Source organism: Diceros bicornis, chromosome 33 (genome assembly GCF_020826845.1).
Source record: "Diceros bicornis minor isolate mBicDic1 chromosome 33, mDicBic1.mat.cur, whole genome shotgun sequence".
Classification (NCBI taxonomy): Eukaryota; Metazoa; Chordata; class Mammalia; order Perissodactyla; family Rhinocerotidae; genus Diceros; species Diceros bicornis.
This window is the reverse complement of record NC_080772.1, coordinates 27,855,001-27,867,757: the sequence shown is the minus strand read 5'-3', so window position 1 is coordinate 27,867,757 and position 12,757 is coordinate 27,855,001. Positions and strand designations below refer to the sequence as shown.

Sequence of the window (12,757 nt, the reverse complement as noted above, 5' to 3'; positions counted from 1 at the left end):
TACCCCCTCCCAAAGTCTGTAAATCTCTATCTAGCTCACCATCACTTCTTTTCCTCCTCTCTCAGGTGATACATGCCCTTCTCAAGGATCAACTGTTACAGTCGCACTCTTGTTTGCATCCCCTTCTGCCACAAACAAGACCTTCATTTCCAGGTATCCCTTCTCAGTCTGGAATCTGCACTGTGACAGATGTCCTGTTTAAGACTGTGGGTACTGGAATCAGTCAACCTGAGTTCAAATCCTGACTCATTTGTCACTTTTATCAGCTATGGAACCTTGGATAATTTAATTAAGCTTTCATTGCCTTGTTTCCTCATCTTCAAAACAGACATAATAAGAGTACCTATCTAACAGGATTGCTGTTAGAATTAAATGAGTTAATACATTTAAAGAACTTAGAAGATCATCTGCCACCTAGTAAGTGCTCAGCAAATGTTAGTATTAATTTCCTCTCTGAGCTCGTTGGCCAGGGTAGAGCAGAAGATGAATAAGGAGCATCGGGAGAGTGACAAAAATTTATAATATTCTTTAAAGGAAAAGGGAGAAGGAGCTGACCAGGCACAAAACAAGAACTGATTGGCAGCAATGAGAGTCCAGTTAATATTAGGAATTGCCAATCCAGGAATTCTACTCCTAGATATATACCCAAGAGAAATGAAAACATATGTCCACACAAAAAACTTGTACACAAATGTTCAGAGCATCATTATTCATAATAGCCAAAAAGTGGAAAGAACTCAAATGCCTATCAACTGATGAGAGGATAAATAAAATGTAGTTTATCCATACAACGGAAATTCTATAATAAAAACGTCTGAAATACTGGTACATGCTACAATATGGATGAATCATGAAAACATTACGCTAAGTGAAAGGAGCCAGTCACAAAGGACCACATATAGTATGAGTCCATTTATATGAAATGTCCAGAATAGGCACATCCATATAGACAGAAAGCAGTTAGTGTTTGCCTAGGGCCGGGGGGTGGGGGAGTTGGGATTAGTGGGGGTCCAGTGGGGGATTAGAGGGGCTTAAATGGTACAGGATTTCCTTTTGGAGTCTTGAAAATGTTCTCAAATTGATTGTGGTGATGGTTGCATAATTCTAAAAAACATTGAATTGTATACCTTAAATGGGTGAATTGCATGGTGTATGAATTACATCTCAATAAAGCTGTTGCAAATAAAAAAAGCAACAAAGCAGAAGACAATGGCCTCAACACTCACTGCACGGACCACATGGCAGATTTTATAGCATATAACTTTAGTTCCTTCCTTTGCTAATTTAGAACTGATTTTTTTGAAACTTTCAGTCACATTTTCCTATGTAATTTCATGCCTAATTATTGAGATTGCTGTCTTAGTCCATCATTTTCCCACTAGGGACATCTGACGGTTGATCAATTTAAGAGGAGATTTGTTCTGGTTACCTAACTCCCTGAATTTCAAGGATCTTTCTGAGTCCATGTGTCTTGCGGTATCTGTTGTGAATTTAAGACAAAGAAAAGAACAGACTACTAATTAGGTAGACATTAATTTGAGAAAACCTTTGCTTTTAAAGATACTTTTTAAGACTTAGCGCTCAAGCCTTGGTCAAAGGATACCTGTCCCAATGGTGGACCAGGACCTGCCTTGGGTAAGGGGAAAAAGGACTTCACATGCTCCCACAATTAGTGAGGCCATTTGCTTTTTGGAGAACCTATCACTTGTACCAAATCATATCCTGTTCCCTGAACCTTTGATTAGTCATGTGTACATACAGAACTGATTTCAGTGCTTGCTGAGGAGTCTTGCACAACATCATCAAAGGTTTATTATCTCTAGGGACTGAGAACACTTCCAATGTGCAGGAAGAGATTTCTGCGATCTACCTTAAAACAAAATAAGTGGGCATTAATGATTAACTCATAATCTTCGTCAATTTTTTAAAATAAGTCTTCATGTACTGTATTCTCACTCCTCTCTCTCTTTCACACACACATACACGCACGCACACACGCGTGCATGCAATTTGTTTCAGGGTTCGAGCAAAATAAGCATAAGTAGGTCTCCGTGGATATGTATTGAAAACGTCAGGGGTGTCCTGGCATTTCGCCTTTTTAATCACCTAACACATGAGACCTGAATCTATCTACATTCTTCTACAGCCATTGACAAAGAATTAAATTGTTCACTTTTTGGAAAAGTGTTAACAGACATAAAAAAAAGCAAGAACATCAATTTCAATGTATTTCTGTATCAATGGTTTTCCAATAAGTTATCAAGCCATTATAATTAAATGGGTAGCCACAGTTACAAGAAGGAATAAAATGACCTAGTACATGCTACAGAAACTTAGAAGTATATATTATACCTGAAAATCTATTTTGAAACATACATCTAAATGAATGTTGACAAAATTAAGCAATTAGGAAGACATTTTTGCATTTATGACCTAAAGATAGTAACTTTATCTCTGTGTTAAGAATGGGTACTCTAAAAACTAAATAATTCTTCATAAAGCCCATCTTAGTTTTTCTAATATTTAAGGAATTAAGAGAGCCAAAGACTGTATTTCTCTGAAAAAAAAAGTTATTTATGAACTCCACTTGGATCTATTTTTAAGGAATTTGGTTATGAGACTGGGGAGTATCTTTTCAGGGAATACTCATCATGGAAAAACTTACTACAATTGTTCCATCCAAATGTCTTTTTTTAATTACTTAATTTGCTAATAAAAATTATAATAAACCAGAACTTGCTTTTAGCCAAATTATTTCTCAAAAGACACTGAGGGGCATCTGTTTAAAAGTAGTGATAGTATTATAGTGAATAGGAGAGAGTTTTCTCCCTTCTAAAGTAGTATGTAATATAAATTCATTTATTTTACATAAATTTTACATATTATACATAAATTTATTCAAAATAAATTCTGAAAGGTATATTCTGGTGTTTGCCTAATTCTCATTCTAGCATGTTAATCTTTTTTCAAAAAACAACACTATTTATCTGGTGTAAAAATTGGGAATCATTTTCTCCCTCCCTCACATCTGATGTCACCTACTCTGTTACTCAGTGGTCAGTGCTGAATATATGTTGAGTTTAAAGGAGATGCCTTGTAAACTGACTCTTTCAGAGGCAATGGCGAATTGACTTACTATCTGATTTCCCACAACTGAACAATGAATGACTTTAGGCCCTAAGGACATATGCTAGTGTTATTCTCAGGCCTGCCAAATGAATAGTTGGAAATATTTAAAGTCTCTGAAAGATGCTGCCCATTATAATTATCAAAATGTCTTTGCATGTTTTACACACACCAGCTATAGGAATTGGGAGCTTCTCTATTGCTAACAGTTTTGTCATTTCAAAACCAAGACTATTCTTACTCTCCAATAAAAGAATATCTCATCAATGAGAGTGGTCAACAGCACTAATGACAATGACTGACAGTGTTTGGCAGGACTGGGTAGTCAGATTCAGGAAGGCAAGATTTCCCCAAGCATCTTTAAGTTAAGTCAATGTAAACAGTTCTAACAAGATTTTGAGCTTTACATTGGAATCATTAGCAAAATTTCAAGGAAGAGAGAGAGGAAGGGAGTGCATTACAAACACACGGTGGAAAGAAAATCCCTGGAACCTAGTAACTAAAATGGATCATCGTTAAGAAGTGAAAGATAAAAGTAAAAGAAATAATAATTCACACAAAAATTATTTTCAAAAATTCTAATAAGTAGCAAGTGAATAAGACTTCCTCCAGGAGTTATATGGATGCTGGGAAACGGGAGGAGAAGACAACTCAGGTTCTGGACAGAGAGCAGACTGTGCTTTCGTTGCTCCCGTGTAGTAAGCTAAATGCTTAGGGAGGCACGTTCCCTCTTTGAGGTCAGCGGGGTACCATTTAGTACATTACTGCTGAAGTACCCTGGTGACCCAAAGGAATTAATGCAGCCTCCAAAGGTGCTTAACTTGCAAGCATTGAGAGCCCAGGCAGTAGAAGTGATAAATATTCTATTAGCCCTCTCTATTTAATATACCAAACCCCCAAAAATGCCAGTAAAAGGAAGTTTCTTTAAAGTGAAAGAATTCTGTTGTGACAGGCAATATTCAGGCAACAATTTTAAGCAGCAGTTTCTCCTTCCAGCTTGTAGATGACCCAGCAGGTGTAAGTTCATCATTCCAGTTGACCGCATTTGTGTATGCAAACCCTACTGGCCAGCTCTTATGTTACGTTGCATCCGCAGTATCTTTAAGGGAATGTGCTAACTTGAAGGAATATAAGTGGGCTCCAAAATGATTAACACCTAGACAAAATGAAGTACGCCTCTGAGGCTCCCAGCCTTTCTCTTCCTTTCCCACTTCCTGCTCTTTCCATCCTTAAGTACAACAAAAAGTTTTCTAATTAGCAAAGTCTCATAATGCAGGCTAGGGCAGGGCTGAGATGAGGCCAGAGTTAGAACTCCAACACAGCCTCTTACCATCTGTGAGGACTTGAGCAAGGCATTTTGCTCCAAATCTCAGTTTCCTCATATGTCAAAATGGGTATAATAAAATATAACTATTAGGAAGAGTCAATGAGATAACGCACATAGGAAGAATCAACGAGATAACGCACATAAAAAGTTTAACTTATTATGATTGTTGTCAGTATACGTTTTCTCTTCAAAAAGTAGGGCTATTTTAAAAGGTGATAAGTGGATAAGTCAATTATCAATATGGTTTCACTGTTGACAGAACATCTGGCATCAGAAGAAGTGATATTTTTGGTAAGCGTCTTCCTAATACCTCATAAATCATATATAGACAGTCAATTGCCAACTCTCTCTATAAAAGAGGCTCTTCTTGACATATGACACAGAATCACAGCCTAAAAACCAATATTTTAAAACTTTAAAAGACTTCCTCCCAAACTAGAGTTAAGCGATACAGTTGGATCTATCAATAGCTCATTTCTTTCCCTCCTCAGACCTGCATTCCACTAATTTTATCAGCAGATACCTTGAGACAAAGAATTTTTCAACCTCAACCTTCCTCTGCACTACTCCTTAAAAACTGCTTAATGGGAAAACAGAACCCTAAGAAACAAGGAGAGAGAAATGTGTATCCTATGCTATCTAATATTTCCAGTGAAAGAAAGGCTTTAGGAAAATCTGATCAATAAATTATTGAGTATGGTCTCAATATACTTTTATATTTATATATGCATATTTAATATATATAAGTATTATATTCAAGGCTACAAAAGTACTTTTCCTTAAAGATAAGAAAGCTAGAATATTAATAAAAGTTTATAAAATCAAGTGAAATAAATGTTGCTACACACACGTAATCACAGATAATAACAGAACTAGTTATTATAATAATTTATCTTTAAGTAGAACTCTCACAGACAGTATTGTAAACTGAACTTACAAAGATTCTCCAAGAGTCAAACTAAATTAGCATCGTGGTTCTATAAGAAGGTTGCCTGAAGTTGCAATCTGACACATGTTGCATTGTTTATTAAGTGGCTTTCTTCTTCATTTTCTAGGTAACGCATCAGCAGCAGCATCCTCATGTATGAAGAACAGCATAAATGCTCCAACTAATAGAAAAGCTCTATCCTGCCCTCAAATTCCCACCATAACCCTTGTCTGAAACTGATCAATAAAGTCTTGCAATGCAAGAGAGTAATAAGGGTCAGCCAAGAGATAGAAGTGACACTGTTCTACATCTACTGATGACCCAAGAGGCCAATTACACTCTGTCCTTTGACCAGCCATTGTCGGAAAAAAGTATGGAAGCTTTTGATGGCTAATATACAGATGCAACCCTTAATTTTATTATTGTCTCTGCCACACTGGAAGAACAGATGGAGTTAGGAAGTCTCATGTTAGAGAAGATGGCTTATAACCTACCACATTAATGGGACACAACCTCTATGAACAGAGACATCTTGAAACCTGGCACATAGTAAGTGCTCAATAAAAGTTTCTGTATTTATTAGAACTAAAATTTGGGATATCATTCAGGTATTCTGCAAACAGAACTTTGGCCCTTGCGCCCACACCAATCACCACCCTCCTCCTAGGCCACAGACTCTGTGAGGGCATTTCCTCATGGGTTATAGGAGACTATAGGAACCATTGTTGTGGTTCTTCTGAATACATCATATCATCAGAAGCTCTCCTGAAATACACTAATATTAACGTGTATTAATACACTAATATTAATAATTTGGAAGAAAGTGCCCTTTAAGGCTCGAATTATCTGAATAATGAACAAATCTCCACGTCTAATTGAACTCAGCCTGAGCATAGGCTCAGACTCAAAGCAAACTGGGTAAAGCATTTCCAGTAGAACTCAGGCAGGCCAGATGTTCTGGAAGCAGCACCGCGGTCATTATGCACATGCCAGCTCCTCCTCACTCCACCCCGGGCCAAGACCCTTTCAGCAGCGCGAGGCCTGGTTAACATATGACTCTGGCTGCATTACTGCATGGCATCACAGCACCCATGTGAACGTTTCAGCAATTTGAAACGAGCTCCACTGACAGGGACGATTAAATTGAAGCCAAAGAAACATGCAGGGAGAGCCCATTAATTACAAGATAACACTTTTGTCTGCATTACCTAAACGACCTCAGCGTGGGTGACACATAAGCGATTTACTACTTTTGGTTAAACCATACCTACGCTTCACATGAGCTAGAATGAGCACCAGTTATGAAAAAAAGTAACATAAATCACAAAGTCTAGTTGACATGGTCCTGAAGTGAAGTGAATGGTAGTGACAAATTTTTTACTGTGTTTCTGAGTTGGGGACGGTATGTTGTGTGGTGTGTGTGGTGTTGCAGTGTGTGTGTGTACGTGTGTTTGGAAGGAGATCAATGAAGGAAGCTCTTAAGGTGGGCACTGCCACACCTAATCCCCATCCCTCACATCATCACTGCACCCCCCCCCACACATTAGAAATCCATCCAGATTAAGCGGTTCCTTTAAAACAAAATGCACCCTGGGAAAGACTTGAAAGTCATAAACACCTTTGGATGCTCCACTCTGCTTTTATGAAAAGGCTTCTTTCCCCTTAATTAAAGGAATGCTAGTTTCCTTTGGGGAACTAGATGGGTAACCTCACAACATGGAGTATTTCCCTGAAAAGAAGATCTAGGTGGGATAGAATAGTCAGGATTTCAGAAAAACAGAGAAGAGCGTGAGAGTGTGTGCCTCATGTGTAGGGAGACGGTAGCGCTGGTTAAGCAAAGACATGTCGAAAAGAAAACAGGAAGGTTCCAGCAAAACACTTTGCTTTTCTTTACATTTTGCCTGGGTTTGTTCACAATTTCACACCCTAAAAATCATTTTATCTACCCCAACTTGGACGTAATAAGTTGCTAATGCCTGGTCTAGAGTAATCCTCCTAAGGATTGATATGTTTCAATATATATATTATAATTTGGATAGACAGATTTTTGCCTTTTTTTTTCCTAGTGGAATATAAAGAGGGTTCTCAGCTCATGTAATATATTACTTGCCCTGTGAATGCAGTGAGCAAGTCCATATTGGTGCTGGAGGAGCCATGTTCTAACACATGGCTGTGCTTCAGGCAAATGTCAAGCTTAAAAACAGAAGTTGACGTCGGAGATAGGGCTAGCCAATTACATTGCGATCTGAACACACCAGTGATTTATTAGTTGCTATTAGCTAACCAGCTCCTCTCCATTTGATCTGTGTATTTATTAGTTATGCATTACGCAAGCATGTATTGTCCAACTACAGAAACTGTTTTTTCAACCTCTGCCTTGTCTTCTGATATGAGAACACAATAGAATAATTTGAATTGTGATTACTTTTTAAAAAAATAAATCCTGCAACTGGAATTAAATTTCACACTGCATCTCAACCTTGCAAGGAACATAAATCTGAAACTAATACAAAAAGTGCAAAAATTTCCATATTCAAGTTAATGTTCAGCAATAGAAAAGAATAACTTCTGTTTATCTCTGAAAACAGCTTTCTTCATCTAAACAAACGACTAGAATAAGATTAAAAAGTACCTGTTTTGGTTTCTTAGATACACACACATATTCCAATTTCCTTTTACACAATGACTTTTATGCAAATGTGTACTACACAATCTTCTAACCTCCTTTACCATCACATGGGGACAATGACAGTTCAATAATTGAAATGGTACATATCTGGTATATTTGATTTTAAATTGCAAGGTTGGACTCAGGCCTATTGAAATGAAAATGCTTGTGATTCTTTGGTAATTCCAAACTGATCGGGTTATTATTTCCTGCTAGTAAAAAAAGCAAACAAGGTAGGTAAAGCTAATTATTCCATTTTTTATTTCCTTGCCATATACTTTTCCCAACGTGGCTCCTTGCATTCTCTTCCCCCACACCTTGATTTTAGTTCTTAACCCGGATTCTTTCATCCATAACATGGATAATGAGAAAACTCCAAAAATGTTCCTTAGGGGAACGTTACACTAAAAGTTACCTAGGACTAAATCCCACGTGTGTTCCTCTGCTCACCATGGAGACAAGAGATTCATTCACTGCTCCCAGCCAATTTGAAATCCAAATATGAAAACAGCATTGTGGAATTCAGACAGATTATTCTGCCTCACCACTAGCAGATGCAGGAAGAAAAAAAGCTAGTGTAATTAAGCTTTTGACTTTGAACCAGCAAAGCTGTGAACACCTCACTTAAAAATCCATATAATATTATAAGAGCAGCTGAAGCACAGGTGCTGCACAGTATTTGCACGCCCTGCATGGGAGGGTGGGGGACCAATCAGCTGGCCGGAAAAGTCATGGCCATTCCGAGCCAAGGATAAGCTAAACTGTAAATCTAAAATACTGCCAGTCTTATTCGTTCTTCCTCAGTTTGAATGTGTAGTGCTAAGTGGTTTTCATTATATCTTTTTACTGGACTCTTTAGAAAAAGTTTGGGATCATTTAAGGGGTAGATCAAATTGCAATGCATTTTTTTTTAATGAGGGTTGGAAGTAAAGGGGTTTCTTTAATACATTTCTCAGTTTATTCATTAGTCCATTATTCATCCTGCAAATATTTATTGAGGACTCATTATGTGAATGTCAACTGACAAAATTTGTAGAGGATGCAAAGGTGTGAAATTAGAAGAATATAATCAAGTCTAATAAAGTAGATGAGAAACACTATTTTTGCATTATCTGTATAGACAGATACACACACTTTACCTTGCAACACTGATTGTAGCTATCTATGCATTTAGTATTTATTAACCTCACTTTCATATGTTAAAAGAGAAGATGATGGGCAATGTGCAGTTTCATTTTATCATTTTAATTTCCTAGACTAATTTTGCTTCATCATTAAAATTTCTGGAGGAAAAATCAAAATTTAGTAGTGCTGAGCACTTCAGAGAATTTTGCTTGAAGAAATGAGTAAGATTTTCTTAAGAATAACAAAATTCCTTTTAAAAAAAACGCTAAGGAAAGTAATACTGCCAAAAAATGAATACAGCCTTGTTTGTTTCTGCAGTCATCGTTAGCAATAGACATAAAGGTATTCTTTTTTTTGAGTCCATATGGAAAGATCATCAACACATTCTGTCTCTGAGTTCTTTGCCAAAATACCATAACCCGCAAGTCCTTCTACCTTAAACTTAAAAGGAAAGGTGTTGTTCTGGTCAAATAAAGAAATAATTTTTACTAGCATACGTCTAATGTTAAAGCTGCCTAAATCCTGCCAAATACCTTAAAACAACATCTGTAAAACAGATTTTCATTATATTGATCAGTTTAAAGTTAAGCAGCTAGGCAGATGATGCTTTTAAGCTAACCCTTAACCTTTAACCTTTAACCTCCTTAAACTGGAATCAGGACACACGCTTCTCTTAGGTAATACTGGCTCAGGTTGACAACACAAGAGGTAAAGTGGTCTATTCAAATCGAACGGACACATCACATTTAGAGTATTATGAATCAATATGTTGTCAATAATGAGAAAAGTTGTTTTCTCACAGCTCTGTATTTGTCTTATAACTGCTACTTGTCACTTTCCCTCAAAGTCTGAATAATTCATGATGCAAAATGATGTAAATTAAACTCCTAATGAAAATGAATTTTATATAGATTATTGTCTAGTCATTAACTCAGAAACTATTTTAAGTCTAATTTTAATATTTTAGTCATATTACAAACCATCATTTTTTCCAGGCCCAAGCCAATTTGTTAGGTTCTCATTTAAAAGCAATTAATGTTACTTAAGAAGCAATTTTATTTTGCCGACCAAGCTTGCTAATATCCTCATTACTGCATTTGAAAATCCTCTATATCTGACTCACACAGTTTCTGGAAATCAGTTAGAAATGGCAACCTCAACTCATTGCTACTCTGGAGTATTTTTGCAGATACTACCAGAAATAATGAATGCTCCTTGAAGGATAATGTGAAATAATATAGTTTGATGGCCCAATACCAAGTTTCAAGAGCTCAAATATTTCTCTCTTCAATCTTCTTTTAATTCAAGGTAAGTTTGTTCAAAGCGTGTTTTTGTTTGTTTGTTGACCGTTTTTAGACACTACACTTCAAGGAAGCTTGAGTATTTAAGAGTAGGGGAAAAATAAATTTTTATATGACTTATAACATTTCTAAGGTAAGAGGATATATATTCTTTGGTTCTGGGATCTAAACCTCTCTATGCTTTAAAGTCCTCTTTATGAACAAGCTTTTATCTCATTTAGTTGTTATATAGTCAAAGGCAATATCCAACTCTCCCCGAAAAGCAACTTCCAGAGTAACACGGGCACCTGGCAAACTGCTCTGCAGATGGTGAGGGTGGGCAACTCATAGCCATGGAATGAATGGATAAACTTAATGCAAATATATACACACATTCAAATAATCATCAAACAATCAGATTAAATAATCTTTCCTGAGAAAATAAGCAGTAACACTCTACCTTTCTTTAGCTTCTCACATGAGATTAATAAAATAGAAAAATTTGTACATTTATATCTTTTATTCACAACATGTTCAAGTGTTAGAGGAGCTGCATGAATATAAACACAGTTCATGAATATTCTATATGGCTCCCAGGGTCGAGATCTATTATTTATACAAACTTAATGTTTATTTTTTTCTCCTAGGTATTCTAAAAGTTTTAATAGGTCAGGTATCAACAGAAAAAAAGTTGACAATTGAACAGTTGTCAACTGTTGCTGTAAAACCTATGAATTATAACACAATTAATCCACTATATCATATTTTCAATACCATCAACTTAGAAGCTTTCCATCTTAGATTAGGGCCTGTACTCCCCTCAAACCGTGTGACCCAAATCTAATGCTTTCATTATTGATCCACAGAGCGCCGATACCACGGGAACAGTGTTACAAATTCTCACACCACGTCTTTAGGTTTTTACGCTCGGTACATCAATCTAGAATTTGAACTTCGAGAAACAATCCAAATAAATGGTGCCAGGCCAACCCAAATAAATAATTCCTGCACTTGCTCTAGAGAGCCACAACCTGCTCTTTCTGTTGTGTGTTTAGAGTTTGAACTAGTACTACCGAAGCCATAGGTATGATAATCGCTGGTTGACTGCTGATAGCATAGTTATCACTGATTTCTAGTATAAATCAATAGATAACACTTGCAAAATGGATTTTGTAATCATATTTAGAGCTTGTTACAATGACTAATGGTTTGCAATATTTTCTGAATTTTAATATCCTCTAGACAAAAGAAGTTTTTAATAAGTTAAGTTACTCATCATTGAAATGAATCTGTTTCACTTGTCCATAAACCAAGACAATCAAGCCAACCCAAGAAACAAACTGCATAAAATAAATTAACCAGTAATTAGCGTTGAGAAAAAGTCAAGACAAGTTATGGAATAAATAGTGTTCATCACTTACACACATTCATTACATCTGCATAGTTTTTTCCAGCAAAGATGAAAGTATATTTGTCATTGAATGAAGATTTTTATCTGCACCACACCCATTGTTGGGCATAGACACATTACTAGCTGGGAAAAGTCACGAAAAATAACAACAGAGTTAAGCAGAAGACTTTAAACTGATGCTAAGGGAGAGTGTGTTTAATCAATACTAGTAGGAACTTACAGAAAAGAAAAAAAAAAAACCATCGTGTTTGGATAGTCCTTGTTTGTCACCAAACAAAAGATGATGCATTCACAAGGTAGTACTGTTTTTGTCCTCTGCTCCCTGGAACCATTAACACTTAGCCAAGAGCAGTGCTATTTTTTTAAAAATCAATCAATAAAAGAGGTTTAAAAGTATTATTTTATATATGAAAATACTCACAAAAGTTATTTTATTTTGGGGAAACCAGTAAAGCAATCAATGCCACTGAGCTAGGTGTCAAAGGCACACATGGCAAATCTTTCAAATAAATTCTCCAATTCCATGGATTTCAATATACGTTTAGTAACGTTAAACAGAAACCGTGTATCTTGCCCTTCTATTTTTTTCCCCAACTTGCAGATTTGTGCTCCAAGCTCTGAAACAGTTAATTCCCTTCTCTACTCCGTGCCAACGGAAATGGATGTCACTGCTTACCTTGTAGAGCTTCAGGGCGGCCTCGTGCCTGTGATTGGTGGTATGCAAGCGTAATTTATCCACACTGTTGGTGTAGTAGTCACAGGCGTTACATTTTAGGTGAACGGGGTTGCCAATGGCAATACACTTCAGCCTCCACTCATTGCTCTTGCCCCCTTCTTTAATGTGAGCCACCAGTTGATATTTCTGCATATGTTTATCAGTCTTGCAGTGGAG

The 12,757-nt window shown here is 36.6% G+C and overlaps 1 protein-coding gene across 1 annotated transcript in view; it reads right to left on the bottom strand.

Annotated features, from left to right (window-relative positions):
• The window catches only part of ZFHX4 (zinc finger homeobox 4), a 179,320-nt gene that overhangs the window by 140,206 nt on the left and 26,357 nt on the right, over positions 1-12,757 (bottom strand). The window contains exon 3 of the mRNA XM_058528913.1: positions 12,542-12,757. This exon is cut by the window's right edge and continues 287 nt beyond it. Within this exon, the coding sequence (XP_058384896.1) occupies positions 12,542-12,757 (216 nt within the window). The remainder of the gene's footprint in view (positions 1-12,541) is intronic.